This window comes from Colias eurytheme, chromosome 28, assembly GCF_061535395.1.
Source record: "Colias eurytheme isolate Ceu_HAF_F1 chromosome 28, ilColEury1 Martin Lab GWU primary, whole genome shotgun sequence".
NCBI classification, from domain to species: domain Eukaryota; kingdom Metazoa; phylum Arthropoda; class Insecta; order Lepidoptera; family Pieridae; genus Colias; species Colias eurytheme.
The window spans coordinates 278,143-301,972 of NC_143007.1; the positions used below are offsets into that span (position 1 = coordinate 278,143).

General features: G+C 33.7%; 2 protein-coding genes across 2 annotated transcripts in view; both read left to right on the forward strand.

The window, feature by feature from the left end:
- Positions 1 to 17,239: 17,239 nt before the first annotated feature.
- On the forward strand, positions 17,240 to 18,088 carry LOC149896406 (kallikrein-5-like). Its single transcript, XM_090117516.1, has one exon. The coding sequence runs from the start codon at positions 17,240 to 17,242 to the stop codon at positions 18,086 to 18,088; it is 849 nt and encodes a 282-aa protein (XP_089973642.1).
- A 1,170-nt stretch (positions 18,089 to 19,258) lies between these two features.
- The window catches only part of LOC149896407 (talin-2-like), a 94,731-nt gene continuing 90,159 nt past the window's right edge, over positions 19,259 to 23,830 (forward strand). Inside the window, exon 1 of the mRNA XM_090117382.1 lies at positions 19,259 to 19,596. The gene's annotated coding sequence lies outside the window, so the exon portion shown is untranslated. The remainder of the gene's footprint in view (positions 19,597 to 23,830) is intronic.

The following is a 23,830-nucleotide window of genomic DNA, read 5'->3' on the forward strand; positions in this document are numbered from 1 at the left end:
ACACTGAAAGTTTTGCGTAACTCATAAATAAAACAATTTATTTGTCTGATATTTTACCCTATTTACTATACTATATAATTTCAGACAAATTTAAAAAAATAGTAATTTTAAAATATAATTTCTATTTAAAAAAATACATAGTTAATATAATATCAGACAAATAAATTGTTTTATTTATGAGTTACGGAAAACTTTCAGTGTGGCTCACGTATAGGCGGCACGTAACTAGCGCTGAGTGAAATGTGAAGGGGAAAACTAAATCCTTTTATATCAAAATGTGTATTCACTGTAACTAAGGCGCCAGACAGACGGGCGACGCGACGCAGTTTCAGCTTCCGTATAGAGCCTATTATAATAGATTTATGTTTATCACAAAAGTTTTGCTTGCGCTTAATATTGTTGATAAGGATTAAGGGTCTGGCGAGGAATAAAAGTGCCTAATTTTGTTAAATCGGTTGCTATGGGGAATAGTGCACTGCGGATTGTTTCATATATTAATTTATTGTACAAAATACGGGTTGGGGTTGCCACAATATAAATTTTGGACCTATCTATCTATGTCTTTTGATTTAGTTTATTTACGAACATGCATTTCTACATGTTAGAAGGCTTTTATTATTGCTAGCTAGGTAGTCGATTTTAATTTTTTTTTTGGTGACTCCGAATCATTCATAACATTGGATAACAATTTTAAATATTGTCAATGTTTGAAATTTGATTTTTTTTTGCCTTTTTGGTTTGTTTTTCTCTTAATTAAATCTGTAATTTCAGAAGAAAAAAAGACGAGGAATTATTATCAATTAATTATCTCTAATATTATTTGTATAGGTTTGAAAATTAGTGGACGGACTTTAAAATTTTTTTCGTTATTTCATGGAAATAAACCAATGAAACCACTGAACGATTTTGATGTTAGTTTAGAGTGATGTGGGTATATAATAATACTAGCGGTCCGCCCCGGCTTCGCCCGTGGTACCTACATTTTTAAACTATCCTATCTCTCAAGTTGGATCGAACTGCACATGGTGTGCGAATTTTATTATAATCGTTTAAGTGGTTTAGGACACCATTGAGGACAAACATTGTGACACGAGATTTATATATATATATTAAGATACTTTGTATTGTACATATTGTGACATAAAATATAGAAATGCTTAAAATACCCGCGGGTTTTTACTTTTTCGTGGGTGAAACCACGCGGTACACCTTATTATTTTATTAATAACTAGCTTACCGCCCGCGGCTTCGCCCGCTTTGTCTAAAACCTAATAAATTATATACTAAAACCTTCCTCTTGAATCACTCTATCTATTAAAAAAACCGCATTCAAATCCGTTGCGTAGTTTTAAAGATTTAAGCATACAAAGGGACATAGGGACAGAGAAAGCGACTTTGTTTTATACTATGTAGTGACAGTGATGATCATTATAATTTCATATTAACAAAACACATATAAACTAAAACATACTGATAGGTGCTGAGTAGTTAGGAACAATATTATGTATTTTATAAGCTTTAAATAGCAAGTAGGTAATTGTATAAAAAATGATAAAATCAACCTAGTGTCTAGACTCTTGTAGCGTCGTTACATAAGAACCTCTCTACAATCCATAAACTTAACAAGGTTCCTTATCATTTACCATTTACCTCTCAAGGAAAATTCCAGAAACATAGTATATAATATACCAAGGTAAATGTAAAGTTTAAAGTCAAAGGTAGGGGCCGTATCGACCAATCAGAGGCGAGATCTACAGGTGGGCTGCTGTCGGCCATTTTGCTTTACACCCCGTGATATTTTAAAGCCTTCATGTGCTTATGTAAGTGTAAAATAGATGATAATGGTGCTAAATGCATCTTTTGTCTATTATCAATTACGTATTGTCTCTAATTCTTGATAAAAGGGCGTAAAAGGGTTTTGACGTGAGATCGTGGTTTCAATTATCTTACGCAGACATTACCTACAATGCGTGTCTGACTCTTTGTTGTTTTATGTACTTGACACATGATAGGTGGCACATAAATGTAGAATATATAGCATAGCGGCTATATAGCGTAGGTTATAGCCGAGAGCTTTTGGTTACGTAATAATCCATACTAATATTATAACTCAATCACGCCTAAACTACTGAACCAATTTGCATGAAATTTGATATGGAGATATTTTGATACCCGAGAAAGGACATAGGCTACCTTTTATTGCGAAATATGTACATCACTCATTTGCTAGATAAATAAAGATATTGGTAAATTATTTCAGTCAATAGCTTCCACTTTATGCAATAGACAAGTTTATTTAGGATCGTGGAAGATGGTTCAATATTGTTCAGGAAAATAATATTATTAATCTAATTAATATATTAAAATTACCACAATTTAACAGTTACCATTAAGATCACAATCGAGTTGCGAACTGACCAGGCATTTGGGGTGTTTTTCACCCCAATTAACATCTCTCCCAGCTCCCTATATGGTAACTCGATCTTTATCGTAATTTGATCTACAGATGGACTTAGATCTTCTAATTTAAGATATATGGTTATTGTCTGTAATAAAACTAGGGTAGAATTTTTATTCACGCGTCAGGATTCGAATCCGAACGCGTTTGCAAATAATACACACTATACCTAGGTACAAAATTGTGAAAAGTCTACCATTAAGTAATTAAAGTTATTATTCCTCAGTGAATGACCTAGACTATCTATACAATAAAAATGAATCACCAAATGTGATGCTAAGCGTAAAACTCGAAAACTAAAACAAATTCGGCAATTTTTTATACCGTGAAGGTTCTTATGGAGAGGAAGCACGCAGAAGCGGCAATAGGACAGAAAAGTAGTAAATTGATAGCAATCAGCATTTGCTGATTGCTTGACTTGATTATGCCAAAAAAACTAAGTTTTCTAAATAGAAAACTTAGTTTTTTTGGCATAATCAAGTGATAATTAAATTGTAAACGTTTTAGTGTTAAGTGTTCTTTTACAGCTTTAAACAATTATATCAAAGGAAGATATTAATTAATCACTCTACGTAGGGCTGCCAACTGTGGAAATAATGATTTTTTGTACGTTCAAAAACAGTAATCGGTATAACTACATAATATATCCGATTTCTTATAAAAATTTAATATATTGTATATTAACATGGAAACATGTTATATGTATCTATGTATAGGTATGAGATTTTATTAGCTATAGCTCGTTAATTTGTATGCACCTATGAGATAGAATTTGAAGTTCTTGTTTCTAGAAGTGTTTATTTCAAAAGATAGGTAATAAAAAAAAAGATTATTAAAATGATTATTAATTAATTTATTATTTTAGATTTGCCATCAATACCTTTTTTTTTTTTTTTTTTTAAGTGGGGAAATCTTGCATAGATACCCACGGCCTCCGGGGAAGGGGCCGTGGGTTATGTCGGATTCCTACCGACCAAAACCCCACTGTGTTCCGTCAAGCCGCATCAACGACGGGGCCACGGGTATGGTAGAATTCTTCCGTACTACATTTGATTCCAAGCAGGAATTTTGTGAAGATGCGTATCACGACATATTAAAAAACAAAGTCCTTCGTCATGACTGTCTGTTTGTTAGCGATAAACTCAAAAACGACTGTACTGATTTTTATCAATGGACAGCGTATCTCCTACATGTTTTAGAATTAGGAATTCGATTTAGATTTTCGAAAGCACATTCACAATGCACACAGTTTTTATTAAATTTTTATTAAAATATGTCATTAGTTTAAATGCCTTTCAAGATGTCCGCGCCGACCCCTGTAAAATCAACGGATTGGAAACGTAATATATATTTATATTCTATTTTACTTAATTATCTGTTTGTAGCATTTGGCCAAACGCAAATTTAATAGTTTGGGGTGGAGTAATCGAGTTAAAAGTATTTTATCGAAAGTTTGGGATTTAATGGGCGCCAAGCGACGGGGACAAACAGATATATAAATCGATAATAGTAAGAGTCAACATTTTCTTATGTACTTGTCGCAGCTATCCAGCCAACCCTCACGAATATATTATAAATTAGTCATAATTATGAAAATGTAATTGGTTAAATAGGTAAACTACCTATATGTATTTAAAAGTGTAGAAATAGATAATTACATAGCATTAAAAACAACAGCAAAAAATAAAGATTCATTTCCAAAATTTAGAGCCTTCCATCGTTCCATGGACCATGTTCCATGGGACAGAACTATATTTCTAACTAGCTGTGCCCAGCGGTTTTACCCGCAGTGCTCCATTCCTGTTGGTCTTACCATGATGAAATATGCCTTTAGCCTCCTCGATGAATGGGCTCCTCCTCCTCGATGATCTAAAACCAATAATAATTTTTCAAATCGGACCAGTACCTAGTTCCCGAGATTAGCGCGTTCAAACAAACAAACTCTTCAGATTTATAATATTAGTATAGACCACATAGACTTACATAACATCAGTGAAATATCACACATAAAATATCTCAATTGTATTATCCCCATATTTATTACATTTCTATCGGCACATCTATAAAAATATGTACATGCATGTTAGATATGTAAATGTGGATATTCAATGAGGCATAGCGGAGGGCTCTGATTTATGGGTTACACTTCATTTTGAGAATCTTTTGTAGTACTGTGACTTGGGTTTGATATATATTATTTGGAGCTGATGGAAAAAAATTGAATAAGTTTTTGGTGGCAGCCCTAATTTGTATAGGTGGAACTAATTGTTTTTCTATAAATATGAAGTCTTATGCTATACCAAAAATTGCTAATAAAAATTATAACTTGTACTATTTTAAATACTATTTAAACTACGAGCTGTGTACTTATTGATGAGAAGCAAAACAAGTTTTTAAACTTACGCATGTATTTAATGATAAGAAGAAACTATATTGTAGTGGGTATGTATTTTGTGTATTTATTATTGGTAAACAATTTTAATTAATAAATCAATCGAATTAAGCATTTATTTCAATTATTAGTGTCTGTTTGTTCTGGTTGAACTAAGAAATATCCATATGTTCGTAAATAAATCGTTAAATTGGTCCATACAAATTTAACGATTTAAAAAATACATTGTCAAGTACCTACAGTGGAAAAAGTAACTACCTTTTATTAACGGAAAAGCTTGCCAAAAATCATTAAGTAGACGAATTCGCGGGCATTTCCTAGCAACAAATAAAAACAATTCGGCAAACTCACTGAAGCCTTCAAGAAAGAACCATTACTGGGAACAGATGACGCAGCTTCCGGCGCGGAGGATCCGGCGTGACGTCACTTCCGCTAAATGACAGCTATAGTTGTTAGGGTGGATGTACTTTTATATTATCTAAATAAGTATTTTTTAAGTGAAACTTCTTTAGGCGCGTTGATAGTTAAATATCCAGGTCGCGTCATGGCCATACCGTCACGTCATGGAGTAAGGCGACGATTTCGATTTGGTCAACAGCTGAGTGAACATCAGCTCGTAGTTTTAAATTAAAAAAATATATTATATTCAATAATTAGTGGTAAAAACAGTATTAATTAGTATTAGTTAACGATATTATCAACGTATGTATATTAATTAATGTGTAATACGCATAATCACATGAATATTTGCAAAGCTAAATTCTAAATACATAAATAATGATTTAAAAGAGCTTCCAAAATGATTAGTCGAATTAATAAATGTTTTTCAGTGAAATGAGATTATCCCCTCTTTCCTTGCAGCATAGTCACAATAGTTGTCTACAATTTGTCTGTCTGTCCCCTTTGTTCGCGGGAACTTTTATTGTTACGGAGTCGTATTGCTTTGTCTGCTAATGATTGATTGGAAGATATTTTTGTAGCAACTTCACTATCTGCACTAATATTATAGAGAGGAATTGTAGGTATTTTTGTACACGAAACTCAAAAATATAATTCTTTCTTCTTTTTATTTCCGAAATTATTTCGCCTTTGAAAAGCGAATTAATACTTAATTTAAAAACTATAACTATTCTTAAATAATAAAGGTACATCCACGTACACAATAAATAAATAAAACAATCCTTATTTGCATGTGGTTTTATCAGTCACTTTCTCTGTCCCTATATGTCCCTATGTATGCTAATATCTTTAAAACTACGCAACGGAGTTTGATGCAGTTTTTTTAATAGATGGAGTGATTAATGAGGAGCGTTTTAGTATATAATTCATTAGGTTTTTGAAAAAGCGGGCGAAGCCGAGGGCGGATAGCTAGTTATTAATACATAACATTGTATTGCAACTACGAAAGAAAATTGTCAATACTACCATGACAATTATTTAAAAAATGTTTTTCTTAACACAATATTCCCTTTACGCTCGTCACAGTTATGTTAGTGAACTTAGCAGATCAAAAATGTGAGTTCTTATCGCGTGCAGTTGAGTTCTACAGTTCCTGATACTTTTTAGAAATAGTTCTGGCGTTTTTACCTTAAAAAACGACATTTGAAAAAATGATCTGCCAACTTCCCGTAGCAGATCATTTTTAGCAGATCAAAAAAAAAATGTGAGTTCTTATCGCGTGCAGTTGAGTTCTACAGTTCCTGATACTTTTTAGAAATAGTTCTGGCGTTTTTACCTTAAAAAACGACATTTGAAAAAATGATCTGCCAACTTCCCGTAGTAGATAATTTTTAGCAGATCAAAAAAATGTGAGTTCTTATCGCGTGCAGTTGAGTTCTACAGTTCCTGATACTTTTTAGAAATACTCGCGTAAAATGAAACACTAGAAAATTTATTTATGTCATATTTCATCACGCCGTAGCATCATGCCGTAGCATCATGCCGTAGCATCACGCCGTAGCATCACGCCGTAGTATCATGCCGTAGCATCATACCGTAGCTTCATGCCGTAGCTTCATGCCGTAGCATCATGACGTAGCATCATGCCGTAGCATCATGCCGTAGCATCGCGCCGTAGCATTACGCCGTAGCATCACGCCGTAGCATCACGCCGTAGCATCACGCCGTAGCATCATGCCGTAGCATCATGCCGTAGCATCATGCCGTAGCATCATGCCGTAGCATCATGCCGTAGCATCACGCCGTAGCATCATGCCGTAGCATCACACCGTAGCATCACGCCGTAGCATCACGCCGTAACACATGCCGTAGTATTACGCCGTAGCATCACGCCATAGCATCACAGCGTAGCATCACGCCGTAGCATCACGTCGTAGCATCACGTCGTAGCATCACGTCGTAGCATTACGTCTTAGCATCACGTTAAGCCGCGTCCTGTTCGGGTTTTTTCAAATGTCGTTTGTTAAGGTAAAAACGTCAGAACTATTTCTAAAAAGTATCAGGAACTGTAGAACTCAACTGCACGCGATCAGAACTCACATTTTTTTTTTGATCTGCTAAAAATGATCTGCTAAGTTCACTAACATGTCACAGTTAACATTACAGCTGCGATTAAAACATTAATTGCTAATGGTTAAAATAACAAATGTTATTTGTCCCTAGACGCTGGGAAAAGAAACAGTTGCGTATGGTGGGGGCATTTGATATAGTTGAAAAATATAAGTAAAAATAGAAAAAAAAAATCAGTTTATGAAAACTTTGAAGAATATACAGAAATTGATCGAGCAGGATCAATATTATTTTGATTGCTCTTTAATCTTCTTATATATAAAAATGAATCGCAAAATGTGTTGGTAAGCGCATAACTCGAGAACGGCCGAACCGATTTCGATAATTCTTTTTTTATTATATTTCTTGAAGTACGAGGATGGTTCTTATGTAGAGAAAACGTAAACATGTACCACGGGCGAAGCCGAGGCGGACCGCTAGTCTTTCTTATATATAAAAATGAATCGCAAAATGTGTTGGTAAGCGCATAACTCGAGAACGGCTGAACCGATTTCGATAATTCTTTTTTTATTATATTCCTTGAAGTACGAGGATGGTTTTTACGTAGAGAAAACGTAAATATGTACCACGGGCGAAGCCGGGGCGGACTGCTAGTTATAATTAAACATAAGTATATTCATTTAATACACTAATAATTAATATAATTTATGAAATAAAAATCAGACTGTTGATAAAATTCCTGTTTATAAAAATCACTGTTTTACTCGACCATTATAGAAAGGGGGTTTTCGAGTGTACGAAGAATTGTAGTGATTTTTTATTTTATTTGTTTCACTCACACTGGATTGACTATTAGGCGGTACGAACTTCATTTTTAATTAACTTGAATTAAAACACACCCATCAACATAGGGATATTTTGTATTGTACAAATATCTAAAAATCTATGAAGAATTTTGTGCTACTGTTAAAAATTATAGATCATTTTAAGGTCAATATAAAAACATTTCAAGTTTTTTTATTAAGTAATTTTCATTTCTTGTTAGAAATCTTAAAATTTTTAATCTTAAAACTCTCAAATACACCGTCCTCACCACAACAGACTGGCAAAACAAAATTTAACAAGTTAACATTAATGGAGTGACGTCGTTATAATTTTTATTGTCTCTATGTTTCATTTGGGGTTGATTTCATTATACTATCGAGGGTAGTTTGATATTCCGTTGTTTTAAATGACTTTGCTGTTTTTATTGATGATGCGAAAATGTTATTGTTCGTAATAAAAACTTTTGTAGAAGAATGTTTGGAACCGACCATAAAATAGGCAATAGTTTGGAAAATCCAAAATTGCACGCCTCATAATTTTTTTTAAAAATTATTTATTAATTATTATTTTTGTTTATTTAATAACAATTAAACCACATCGAATCAGACCCTGAGAAATGAAAGGGTTCTATTCCTGAGCATACTCAAGCGTAAGAAAAAAAAAAAGACTCGATTAGTACCTAAAGTATTTCGGTCGCTATCGTGTTAACAAGAAAATCCTCCGCACATACAGACACACGGACGTCCAAGACAGAACTTTTTTAAACTGTTTTTTAACTAGTTTAAATAACAAAAATGACATCAAAAATATCATGAATGTTAAAAATAGTGTTTTTTCTTAATATGTGTGTGTATGTATTATCTTACAAGTGCAATGTATGATACATAAAGACATTTTAAGTTTGAAAAATCAGATGTTTTGCGCGAAGTGACAGTAGTACCCACCTCAACGCTTCGCTTATGAGGCGTGCAATAACATCGATTCGAACTAACTGAACTATTATAATATGGGAATGTTGATTAACAATAGTTATTTTTTAAAAGAATAGGCTTTGGAAATATGAACGGGATTCCCTTTAGCACAGATTACTAAATATGTATCGTATTACGATATAACAATTTAAACACAGTCTAACTTTAAACCAGGGATCTGTCACTTTAATAGCTGTCTATGTGAAATACGACAAAACCAGATATATGAGAACCCGCACTTAAAGATAAACCCTGTCTAATGTTTTTGTGTGTAATACAGGTAGTTACTGAGAACTATTACGCAAGTACTTTTAAATATTAAAAAAAATCAAAACAATGAGAAAAAATACTTATCGTAGCAAATTCGTCGAACACCCTATTGCATTTTTAGTGTGACACAATGAAAACATTTTATACTTAAATATTTTTACAATTTTTACCCCAGGGTTCTGTAACAATTGAATAAAAAGGAATGATATTAGATATCAATAAATAATGTTAAACTGATAGCAGTACCCCACAGATATTTAGGTAATGTTACGTTATGAGTGTTTCGATACTGAATTAGATTTTATTATAGCCCCAAAACTATGCAATGTCGAGTGTAAGTAGGTGTATAATAAAAATAAAAATTAAAAGCCATGTTGAAAATGGTACAGTTATAGATACCTATCTTCTCTTATATATAAAAATGAATCGCAAAATGTGTTGGTAAGCGCATAACTCGAGAACGGCTGAACCGATTTCGATAATTCTTTTTGCACGCCTCATAAGCGAAGCGTTGAGGTGGGTACTACTGTCACTTCGCGCAAAACATCTGATTTTTCAAACTTAAAATGTCTATGTATCATACATTGCACTTGTAAGATAATACATACACACACATATTAAGAAAAAACACTATTTTTAACGTTCATGATATTTTTGATGTCATTTTTGTTATTTAAACTAGTTAAAAAACAGTTTAAAAAAGTTCTGTCTTGGACGTCCGTGTGTCTGTATGTGCGGATCCTTTTTCTTGTTAACACGATAGCGACCGAAATACTTTACTAATCGAGTCTTTTTTTTTCTCTTACGCTTGAGTATGCTCAGGAATAGAACCCTTTCATTTTTCAGGGTCTGATTCGATGTGTTTTAATTGTTATTAAATAAACAAAAATAATTATTAATAAATATTTATTAAAAAAAAATTATGAGGCGTGCACTTTTGGATTTTTTTATTATATTCCTTGAAGTACGAGGATGGTTTTTATGTAGAGAAAACGTAAATATGTACCACGGGCGAAGCCGGGGCGGACCGCTAGTAGAATTATATAAGCAAACTTCAAAAATGACTAGTAAGTTCCAATTCAAAATTTAGGTATTATTTTTAATGGTAATTTTATGTGAGAGCATGTAGTTACTTTATTTTACAATAATAGAAAAAATAATCTTCTAAAGCAGTTTCTTGAGGGCATTTCTCTATAGAAATTTCCGAGACGATGGTAAATAACACGGAACAGATAAATAAGGTAAATAATATGACGATCGATTCTAAAACAAGTCTAATTATTGCATTTAGTTACTACTAGCTTCCGCCCGCGACTCCGTCCACGCGGATGTCGGTCTTCGCGTGGATGGTTTACTTATTTCTCCATTTTGAGTAACTCTGACAATAACATCTTATAAATATCTATTGGACTCAAATACGGCTAGGCCTATAATAATACCCAACGTTTGTTCGCTGTTCTACAGAACAACGTCTAGATGGATAAAACTGAAAAATTAATATTATTTTTTTTCTTCGTATTTTTTTCAAGATAAAAAGTATCCTATTTTACGCCCAGGATAATAAGGTATAATTATACCAAGTTTCATCGAAATCGAACCGTTAGTTTTCACGTGATGTCTTCACATACAGACAGACAGACAGACAGACAGACAAAAATTTTTTTAATCACATATTTGGGTTTGGTATCGATCCAGTAACACTATGCTATTTATTTTTTCAATATTTTCAATGTACAGAATTGACCCTTCAACAGATTTATTATATGTATAGGTAGATGTACTACGTAATTATTGTACAAATCTTTGCAATTGTTTGATACATGTTACATGCATGTTACATATTTAGATATCACTATATAGGTACTTAGTATAAAACAAAGTTGCTTTCTCTGTCCCTATATCCCTTTGTACGCTTAAATCTTTAAAACAACGCAACGGATTTTGATGCGGTTTTTTTAAAGTGATTCTCAAGGAAAGTTTTAGTATATAATTTCTTAAGTTTTAGAGAAAGCGAGCCAAGCCGCGGGCGGAAAGCTAGTATCAATATAATATTGTAAACTCGTGTAATGTATCTCAATTTATTTCCAATAGAGGGATGATGGCAGATAAAACTAAATGTAACTTTGATTTATATGTGGGGTCCGGGATGAGTCGCATTTCTTGTGTCTGTTACATATAGAAATACTTGCTTTGCCCCGCGGTTTCACCGGCGGATAAAACCACAGTCCACAGCTACTACTATTCAAATCCACTATTATTCAATTTAGGTAAGTACTTATAACAGACGAAAAGTTATGACAAGATTTATACTTCTTAAAACGGTAAAAAAATAAACTTGCAAGTTGCAAGTATCGAGTTTTTCAACACATCACATGTTAATAAGTAGTTAATACTACATTTGTCTTATTAATTATTACACTATTACAAAAACTTTACGTACCTGAAAACAAGTCAAGACCACAGGTCAAGACAATCACAGTATAATCTTCCTCAATCCTCTATTATTAGGTCTTAGATTAAGGATTGTCGTCGTACGTCGTACCGCGCGCGCGGAGACCAATCCTTAATCTAAGTATTAAGCGGGTGATCCATTGGCGAGCAAAACCGCTGGTACGCTAACGAACTCGCGAGCCAAAGGTCTAAACCGCCAATGGAGCACTTAAAAGTCTGCGGACTTAAAGAACGGCGAATTTGCTCGCTGGCTCGTTGTGCATGCTTGAAATTCTAAGTCCGCGGTCCAGAAAACCGCCAGTGGATCAGGCGAGCCGGCGAGCCTACAGTCTTTTTGCGACTTTCGTGTAGACCGCACGCGCTGCGTCTAGCTACAAAAATGGATTTACGCTCGTTTCGTCGCGAGTTTGTGTCGGAATTTATAAAATGTTTTTAGGAACATGATTGTCTATGGAAGTACATCAGCAGAGACTATAAAAATAAATTGCTAAAAACTTCCGCGTACAATAAACTTTTAGAGATCTACCAAAAAAATGATTCCAACGGTACAATATCTGATATTAAAAACACCATTCAATATCTGCGTCTTTTCTTCTTTTTTTGTTCTTTCTCCTGATTTAAAAGTACCCCCAAGTAACACGCCATGACTTTGCCAACGATGAGAGTAAACTGTTTGGTACGCTAATGGATCACCAACGCGAGTCGACGAGCCAACGAGTCAACGATCTAAACCGTCGGCTCGTCGGCTCGCCAGTGGATCACCCGCTTTAGGTATTTATTTTACGATATTTTACAATATAGGTAGTTACCTACTACTTAGCTTCAATTAAAGTTTATTTTCGGCAACTCTAAGTTTGACATTTGACATAATATCTATAATTTATGGTGAAAAGCGCGCCAATATTTAAAAAAAAGAATGAAATGAAATAAAGATACAATAGGTATACTTATTAGTGTTATAAATGTAACATCTTCATGTATGTACCATGTTACCTAAATGTTTATAATAATTAATAAATAAAGAATTATTATGAATTAGTTATTTATTTACCTACATATATCTTAATCTTTATCTTAATACTATTATAAAGGCGAAAGTTTGTAAGTATGGATGTATGGATGTATGGATGTATGGATGTATGGATGTTTGTTACTCTTTCACGTAAAAACTACTGAACCGATTACAATGAATATAGGGTAACTTGGATTAACACATAGGATAGGTTTTATCCCGGAAATCCCACGGGAACGGGAACTACGCGGGTTTTCCTTTGAAAACGCGGGCGAAGCCGCGGGCGGAAATCTAGTACTGTAAAAATAAAGAACATAGGTACTTATAACACCACCAACTTATTTTCTTCATAAACCATAAACAAAATTAATCTTCATATTTTCATATTAGCAGCAGAAAATCCGAGCATAACCGGATTACACAACATGTTATTCATTACGCTAAGTGCATAACACCATTCCTGTTTGTTTGTCACAGTTCAAAGTGCTGTCATACTTATAGAGATTTTTGCATAATAATATACAGGGTGTCCGACTATTGGTACCTATACTAAGCGCGAAGGGACTTGTAGTTTTGCATAGGTACGCTGATCACGTAAAAAATACTTAAACAACAAAATTACGTCAAAAATGTTTTGCTAAATTTTTCCTAAAAATCCATGTTTTCTTCTCTAGCTTCGCGCAGCCGGCATATACCGCTTCTCTAATGTGAGCATGTGGCTATGAAAACATAATCTTAAACGATAGCTCACGTGCTGGTGGCAAAGTTGGGCGAGTTGCTTGTTATGGGTGTACTAAACATAGAGTTTTAAGAATTCATCTATTTGAAAAAACAATGCGTCTGGAATTTTATAAGTTTTTTTTTACGTAGTCAGCGTATGCAAAACTATAACCTACTTTGAGCTTAGTATACCAATAGTGGGACACCCTGTAGAATCAGCATAGTATATATTTTAGGCGGTATCTTTTTTGTTATTTAGAGCACTATGGTTTGTTAAAACGTAGTTACATTAAATAATAACTTTTAAAATTATTTTTGAATAAGTGCTCGATATTTTTTTTTGAAGTGAAACTTCTTTATCGGGGTTGGACAAAAATTTAGTGTAACATTTTAGCGTTACGCCGTACACGTGACATTTTTGCGTTACGCCGTACGCGTGACATTTTTGCGTTACGCCATACTCGTGACATTTTTAAGGTCATAAAGAAGTTTCACTTCTTACGTGAGTAGGTACTCGAGTACACGCATACATTTTTGATAAATTTTCATTTAACCAAAAATGGACTGAATTTGACCTGTTACATTTTCATTATAGTTAAGATAGATCAACGTTACAATAAATATTTATACTAATATTATAAAAGGATAGAATTTGGACCAAATTTAAGAAAATAAAATACACTTTCACGTTCAGATTTAAAATGTCAGTCAACAGCTGTGAATCATCTTTAAATAAAAGGTTGTCATGTGAGGTTCGCTTTAAAAATCCGTTAAAATGCTTTCTTTACTAACTCTATAGAATTAAAACACAAGAAAAAACAAAACACATCTACTTAATTCTAGCCAATCACATCCCCAAAGTATTTCATAAATCGTCACGAAAATCGCAAACCGGGATCCTCCCCTACAGTAATAAAAATATTATTCATAACTATAAACACCCCTGTTACATCGCACTAATGAATTAACAGCAATCACAGCCAAATAGCGGTGAAATATGAAGTGGAAACTCTAATGGGTTTAGAAGATAAATCAGTTAAAAAATATAATTTAGTTTAGTTTAGGAAGGGGTTGTTTTGATAATTAGATAACTTAATATGAGTTAGACGTAATAGATACAAAAAAAAATCTATAATTGCTATTCTTCATTTTACAAGAATAATGAAATCCTACTCGTTTCAAAATGACAGGTTTAGTAAGTATTTTTTTCCGGTGGCTTCGCTTTGGCTAAAACATAAAAAATACATATATACTAAAAGTTTCATAGAGAAACATTCTATCTATTTAAAAAACGCATAAAAATCAATTGTGTTGTTTTAAAGATCTCACCATACATAGAGACAGATAGGCAAACATCGGCAAGCGAATAAATTTCGTACTACCTACTTAAGTAAATAATGATTGCTCACATAAGTACCTACCTAACAAATATTAATAATAAGAGAAACATGCACAAATCTTATCGTTACGTAGCTATTTCTTCCAGACTACCTTAAAAACTTAAATGTGGAATTCTACAGAAAAACAACTTAAACTAGAAACTTTTGCCAAGTTATTTCGCACAGTTATAATATCTCCCTAAACATATCGAAACAGATAGAGATAGCAACCCCAATCGTAACATGTTTTTATTGTTCTGTAGATAATATAATTTATATAAAATATATTTATTCGCGGAGGGTTGATTGCTAGCTTTGATTTTCGCGAAACATTGTAGTTTCTTACCTACCTACTTCTTACGATAAGAGAAATATTGAAAAATGTTTTTAGACAAGTAGAAAAGATTAGATTTTTTATATGATAACTAGCTAGCTAGCGCTCCCCAGTTTCACCCACTTGGCTCCGCTCCTGTTGGTCTTAGCGTGGTGTTATATATCCTATAGCCTTCCTCGATAAATGGGCTATCTAACACCGAAAGAATTTTTCAAATTCTGTAGTTCCCGAGATTAGCGCGTTGAGACAAACAAACAAACTCTTCAGCTTTATAATATTAGTAGTTAGTACATATTAGTATAGTTTTGTTACGATGAACTGAAAAGTATTCAAACTAATTTAAAAGTTACCTACTTATTTATTAATTAGAATATGCTACATGCGATTTATGTGAACACTTTACAGACAGTGTGGTCACCGAAGCATACAAAAATTGCACATTTCAAAAACAAACTAAAATTTTCACAAATATGAATAATATTCATTCCCCCATTGAAGTAATCGTCTAAAAGAATCCACGCACCATGTAACAGTCGTGGTTGTCATAAATATCATTTAGGAGTTGGGGCCCTCGTCGACGTAGCGTGGTGAACAAATCTTTACAAATACAGTCAATCCCTTTCTTTTGTTATTGATGTAGAGTACTGGAAGAGATAAAATATGGTAACTTTTACACTTCTTAATGTAATCCCATTTTTTTTTGTTTTAGCTCTATTGACTATTATTTACCTCCCTCAAATTATTATCCTTGGTAAAGCTGTTCAATGAACAGACACTCTTATAAAAGTCTATTTTTTTTAATTAAAAAATACAACAAAAACAATACACAATTTAGTTAGTTATGTAACTACTTCACTTCTTTAAAATTCAATATTAAAATTTTCCATTTTGAACTTATATTGCTAAACAAAAATTTTATCAACACAGCAAATGACTAAAACTTTAATTGAGTACACGTGTAGTACATAGATAGGTACTTAGTTTCTGTAAATACGCGTATTTTCATTCCAGCTTTAATTTACGTTAGTCTCATCCAGTACTTTTAAATCAAGGTCGATAAGCCGATAGTCACTTAGCAAATCAATGGAGAGGTCAATATTTTGCAAAGCTCTCACAGCCCTAAGTTTAGTTGTCATGTGACACATACCATACTTTGTCCGAGGATTGAATTGTATTTGCATTTTTGAAATAATCAAAGCATATTAGAGAATTCACTTATCTATAGTAGATATCTTTAGCATTATATTTCTAGAATTTAATGAAAAATAACGTTTAGTTAATGATATTAGAAGCACCATAGAAAAAATGAAGTTCAAATAATTTCAAAGGCGTAGCCAACTACCTATCTGTTAGTAGTTTTTTTTAAGTGAAAACTGCTTTAGCGGCGTTGAGCACTTTTTCTGTAATGGGTATAAAATGTTAAGCTCGCGTCAGGACACGTGACCTGATCGAAAAAGCGTATGACGGATACCAATTACCCAATTACCATTCCAAAATATCAAACATGCTCAACGTTAATAATCAAGTTTTCACTTCTGCCGGCACTCCCCCAGTGCAACCCGTCTTTTTTTTTAATACTTGATCTTACCACGAAAATAGTTAATACTGTGTTCACAGTTCAGTAGAATGTAGTTGATAAGTTGTAAATGTTAAAAAATCTGATTATTTTTCAGGCAAATCTATAATATCTACGATGAATTTGTAGGGAATACAAATTCCTTTTCATAAGTTTATGCAGGTTGCCACTGAGACACTAGTTATGACGATTCAAAAGTGCTTTTATAAGAAGTCTAGGTAATTGAATAAAATATAAATGTTTGAGTTTTGAGTTTGAATGTAACCTTACCATAGAGATAGAGCAATTCCTAATCAATGTCAAATTATCATTGCCACAAATATGTCAATCACAAGAAATGTACAACTTGCATCTTGCATGAAAGCATCCCACAAAATAGAACATGAAAGCAGCATGTATTATCTTAACAGCAATCGTATTAGTTGCCATCATGGCTGTGTGCGTTATGGTCAAATTTGCAACAGAAATAACCGTGGAAGAGAGAAAACGGGACTATTTGCCAGGCGCTGGAGTGTACCATGTCGCTAAATCCATAGCTGTTATCTCTCTAAATGATAATAGCAGTGTGTCTATAGCAGAAAGGTATCCATACGTGGCTGCTATCGCCAGGAATACGTCCTCGCAATGGTCATTCGCCTGTTTTGCAAGCGTCGTCCTCGTAAAATGGATCGTAACTTCTGCGCATTGCAGAAAAAAGGGCGCGACGCATAGAGTGCTCTTACTCCATGACTTCGCGAGAAATATCAGTGCATCATACCCAATTCTGTATTGGAGGATACACGAAAAATTTAACCCGAATAACACGATGCCCATGTATGATATAGCAGTTGCTAAATTCAATATAGAATTACCTACCACACTACGCTCGTCCACGTTCGACGAAAGACAGGTTTTGCATTTTGATGCAAGCATTTGGAAAACTGTATCTACAATGGACAGGCGCGTTTATTTGATAAACGATTTTGACAGTTTCGAATTGAAATTCGCGCCCAACAGCCGATGTTATGAGAGCTTTGGTGTACAAATAGATGAGAGCTTAATATGTGTAGACATGTCTGATTATGAAGATTGTTTCGTACATGAATTCGGACCTTTGTACACAGGGGATAAGTTGGCGGGTGTGCTGGCTCTCAAGCCGCGGGATTGTGAAGTTAAATTGGCAATATTTACAAATGTTTCGTATTTCGCAACTTGGGTTTTGAAATTGACTCATACTACGTTTTATGGATAATTTTTCTTATTTAAAATATATTGTTTTTTGTTAAAAGTTTTATTTTATTACTTACCAATACATGCATTTATGAAGTAACTAGCGGTCCGCCCCGGCTTCGCCCGTGGTACATGTTTACGTTTTCTCTACATAAGAACCATCCTCGTACTTCAAGGAATATAATAAAAAAAGAATTATCGAAATCGGTTCAGACGTTCTCGAGTTATGCGCTTACCAACACATTTTGCGATTCATTTTTATATATAAGAAGATAACTACCGGAACCGCATATGACTAAAAGCTACGTTAAAATAATAGAGCCAGCATCAAATTATTAGAAAAATTGCAAAAAATTAATTCCACTATAATATTATTCCCTACAGGCGGTATATCCAATTGACATCCGCATTCATAAAGCCAAGCATAAAGCTGTTGATTTAATGCGCCTGCCCGAATTGTCATAGCAAGATACGTGCCAAGTCTGCTTGTACGACCAAATAGGAAGGAAATATTAAATTTGATGATATTGTTTTCGTAAATCGAAATAATTTAGTATTTTGAATGATTTTGTATCGTTAATAAAGGGTATACCGTATAGGCATGCTATGCATTATACTGATATTTGAATTATCATTAACAGTTAAAATCGTATCATCTATCAAGTCCCTCCATGTGGAAACATTTATAAGTAGTTATAGAGATACAGAGGTACTCAAGCGCGATTTTTATTTAAATGTTATACCTAGCTACATCCTAGCTATGACACAATTAAAAAGTTTGAGATTTTTTAAGGACTGTTTATAAAACTTATCTACACACCTACATTCAGTCCTTGTGAGTGGTGATGGTTTGATTTGATTTTTGCGTGAAAACGAAGGTGTCTACATCCGTCTAGTTTACTAGATATTGTTATTTTTCAGTTCATAACCATAAAACAATTTACATAAATAGATAAATATTAAATTCCAATTTAAAAATTTTAATCAGATTCAATCAATTCAATTCAATCAGCATTTTTAATTCGCGCTTAATGTAGGTATGCGAGTAGATTCTACCCGTTTAGCATGTTATTGTATATATAATAGAGCAAAAATAATGATAAATGATGACTCAGACGTTCTCTCGTATTACAAAATTGCGCGAATTCGCTCTCTTGATTACGTAGGGCCACAATGAATCAGCTGCGTTGGACAAAATCAATACTTCAGTTCTAATGTGGCAACCGCGGCTAAATTGAAGCTATGCGCTTCATGAATTAAAACATATTCCATCCGAGTACGCATTCCCTTATCTATTACTCACAAATTTAATGAAATACACGCATTATTATAAACAGAGTGTTAATTAACCAGCAAAATTCAATTAACACTGGTGTGAACTTAGCGTCAGGTGAAGAATATTTCGAATTAACTCTGCGCTAGAGGGCGCAGTGTTCTCGTGATGTTGTTACATACTGAAGGGCGTGTGAGTGCTTGTGTTAAAAATTAAGTGTTTTGTGGTTTTAAAAGTCCCAAACAACTACGGAAACGGTAAGTAAATGAAGATAACGACAAAAGTAATGCGTAGAGATATTAATAATGTTCATATGTTTATATAAATCGAGTACGAAATAAGAATCCATACATCTGTCTGATCAGACGTATAACCCGTCCAAATTTAGGTCGGGTCATTAGCGTTGCCGTTCCACTTATTCCCGTTCTACTTCATTTGGTCGGGTTATATTCCCGCCATCTTGTATGGAGCTTTCAGGATTTCGTATAAATATATCGATCGAAAGCTGTATGGAATTTGGATTCGACATTATTTCAGTTTTATATGGAGTTTTGGGCGTGGGAAACAATTTTGGTACATTTCTCATTCATCGATTTCCTGTCGATCAAATAATTTTTATTGTTGACATTTAAATACAAATTGAATATTAATTGGAGCTTTCGCATTTTACTTGCATTTAGTTGTGATAAAATTGCAAGAAATTGTTGTAAAAGTTAATTTATCCAAGTAATTCGTTTAAACAATAACTAAATTTGTCATGGCCTTGCTAGCGCCTACATAAACCCATATAGTAATGACATCAGATTTCTAAATAGCACCAGTTGTAGAAAAACGAACTTTAAAAAGGCTAAAGTAAATTTAGGTGTTACGTTGGAATGGGGGCCGCTAGTAATTCAATTAAACGTTTAGAAGATAAATTGCCTTATCCATTATGAAATAATATTGTATAACATATGATTCTAGACACCAAATAAAAGGTATCCCAATTGTATAAAGTGGAACTAAATTTCTATATGTAAAGAGGTATATAATTAGCAATTACTAAGGTACATAAAGTGAAGTCCCGTGTCCCCTAGTGGGGTAAGGGGCAGATGCATTATTCATACATCTGTTTCACTGATCGATTTTCTTTAGGGACTAGTAGGTGATCAGCCTTCTGTGTCCTGCCAGACCGAGACATTTTTTTTTTTCTTCGTCTCCACCGGGAATCGAACCCAGGACCCCTCGGTTCTACGCTCACGCGTCAACCACTGTACCAAGGAGGCGGTCAAAGGTACATAGCTAGTTTCTAAAATTTCCTTACTGAAAATTATTTGCAAATTCACAATATTTAACATCTTTCCAAGAAATAAGAATTAATAAATTCAACTTAAACTCATATCGTAGAAACTTAAATTATTTCAAGATCATTTACATCATCATGTTTACGTTTTCCTTCTATTGATCAACAAGGTTAAAAAATGACATAATGTACCTATTGAACATCTATAAAACAAAAAATTGTTCTAATGTATTCATTTTATAAAAAATAACCCAAAACAGTATTTTTTACAAAATTCCTCCGGAAAACTTGACCAATTTCTATGAATTTTTCTGTTTAGGTAAATATAATACTAAACTATGTTTTATACTCCTAAGGGACAAGGATCACCTGGCACAACATTTGCCAAATAATATGGTACAATAACTATTAGTTGACCTTATTGATATTTCGTTAATTTTATCTATATATATAAAACTCAAAGGTGACTGATATAGTGATCTATCAACGCACAGCCCAAACCACTGGACATATCGGGCTGAAATTTGGCATGCAGGTAGATGTTAGGACGTAGGCATCCGCTAAGAAAGGATTTCCCGGAATTCTTGCGGGAACAGGGAAAAACGGGGATGCACGTACAAAGTCGTAGGCGGAAGCTAGTTTATAAATAAAATTCAACCTATTTAAGTTGATAATATACAGGATGCAATGTTAAACTATTAAAAATTGTTATGGAATATTAATTGTATTGTAATGTAGAATGCATAACAATTTTAGAACACATCTATACTAATATTATAAATTTGAAGATTTTGTTTGTTTATTTGAACGTGCTAATCTCAGGAACTACTGATCCGATTTGAAAAATTCTTTCGGTTATAGATAGCCTATTTATTGAGGAAGGCAATACGAACATAACAGGAGCAGAGCACTACGGGTAAAACTGCAGGGAATAGCTAGTTTTCTATATGCCTGATACACTATGTTTTATTATAATACTAGCGGTCCGCCCCGGCTTCGCCCGTGGTACATATTTACGTTTTCTCTACATAAAAACCATCCTCGTACTTCAAGGAATATAATAAAAAAAGAATTATCGAAATCGGTTCAGCCGTTCTCGAGTTATGCGCTTACCAACACATTTTGCGATTCATTTTTATATATAAGAATTATGGATTTTACTGTTTATTGTGTCAATAATGATTTTATACTGTGTTATTCATAATACACAGTTACACCTACCTGCGATCGATCATATTATTATCACCGTATATAACCTATAGACTTCCACAATAGATGGACGAACCAACACAAAAAACATGTTACAATTTGAAATCAGTAGTTCTTGAGATTAGCTTAATCAAACAGTTTACAGATAGTAAAGATAATTACTTAGTAGGAAGTAAGATTATTAACACATTATTTTGCTATGTACACCAACGCAGACCCAACATGGTCAGCGTTCATTGATAGTATAATTCAATGACTTGATCATAATTGGTTGTTACATCTTTGTAGAGAATGTAGTTAAATATGGTTTTTTCTCTAGTTAGGTACATATTGAAAATGGTAGGTATCCTACTAATATTATAAATGCGAAAGTTTGTGAGGATGTGTGTGTGTGTGTTTCACTCTTTCACGCAAATATTACTGAACCGATTACAATGAAATTTAGCACACATATAGAGGATAACTTTGATTAACACATAGGATAGGTTTTATACCGGAAATCGCACGGGAACGGGAACTATGCGGGTTTTCCTTTGAAAACGCGGGCGAAGCCGCGGGCGGAAAGCTAGTAATGAATAAATCGCGTTTAAAATCCGTTGGTCTTTCATTTCTATAGTACAAACAGTTTTGTATCAGTTTCGACAAAGGCAACACCGGTGTATGTAGAACACAGTAAAACTATAAACTACCGTCGGAACTATATTTAGAATCCTAATTTCACAAGTTCCGTGATGGAAGCGTGTTGGGATGCTTCATGCTATTCATCTTATTATTTGAGTAAAAGTAAGGAGATTATATTATTAAGGATATGAAGGAGAGCCTGTGGTATTTTTAAGACTTACGAGCCTTGTTGCTGGTTAACATACGAAAGTTAAGTATTGACGCGTTTAGTTAGAAAATAGGTAGGTATGTACCTATGTCGTCGTTTTACAAAGCACAGACACGTCTATATTTTTGTAAAGATCTGTGAAATATGGGCTATCTGCAGGTTATAACAATATGTTGAATACCCCAGGGACACATCCCTAAATAGGTAAGACTCAAGGTGTACCACCTATTGAGTTTTTTTAGAAGATGTTATTAGCAAATTGTAAGTGCGGTATTTGGTAATTGTAAAAATGTTTCATTTTATTGGAACTAACTTACTTGCTACAAAATAAATTAAAGCCTATAAGTAATCTGCATTGCGTATTATGTCTTACATCACATTACGTAACCACCGGTTCGGAAGGCTTCTGAGAAACGGCGGTAAACTTTTCTTGTTTAAAAGTGACCTGCCTTTTAATTGAAACTTAATATTATACCTAAAGCTGAAGAATTTGTTTGTTTGTTTGAACCCGCTAATCTCAGGAACTATTGGTCCGATTTGAAAAATTCGGTGTTAGATAGCCCACTTATCGAGGAAGGCTATAGGTATAGCCGTATAGGCTTATATCATCACGCTAGACCACTAGGAGCGGAGCGATGCGGGTAAAACCGCGGGGCACAGCTAGTTTTAACATAAAATAACCACAAATAATTATATTTTAATGAAAATGAATAGTTATTTATAAACGCTATGAATAATTTCATCGAAATCGATTCAGCGGTTTTGCGCATACACTTCTCTCAATGACGAATTGCTTTTAATACGTTAATACTAAGAAAACATCTTATAACATCACTATGTCTGACACGCGGTTGCACTTGACCTGATTTTCTCAAAGCCACTGTTTTTAAAGCAATATCGCGGTCGCTATATGATACAAACTGCCTTGGTCAGCAGTTTTTGAACAAACTCATACTCGTATGAAAGGCTTGAGTGATAAACCGACTTAAAAATGGCGCTTATCGAAACGATATATGTATGGACTATGAAATATTACCTACGTAAATTGCAAAATATTCACTTGATGATATATGTATGGGGTTTGAAATGATTATAGAAAAAACTGTGCTCGGCAGTTTTACCCGCATTGCTTCACTGCTATTGGTCTTTGCGTGATGACTGATCGAGAGGT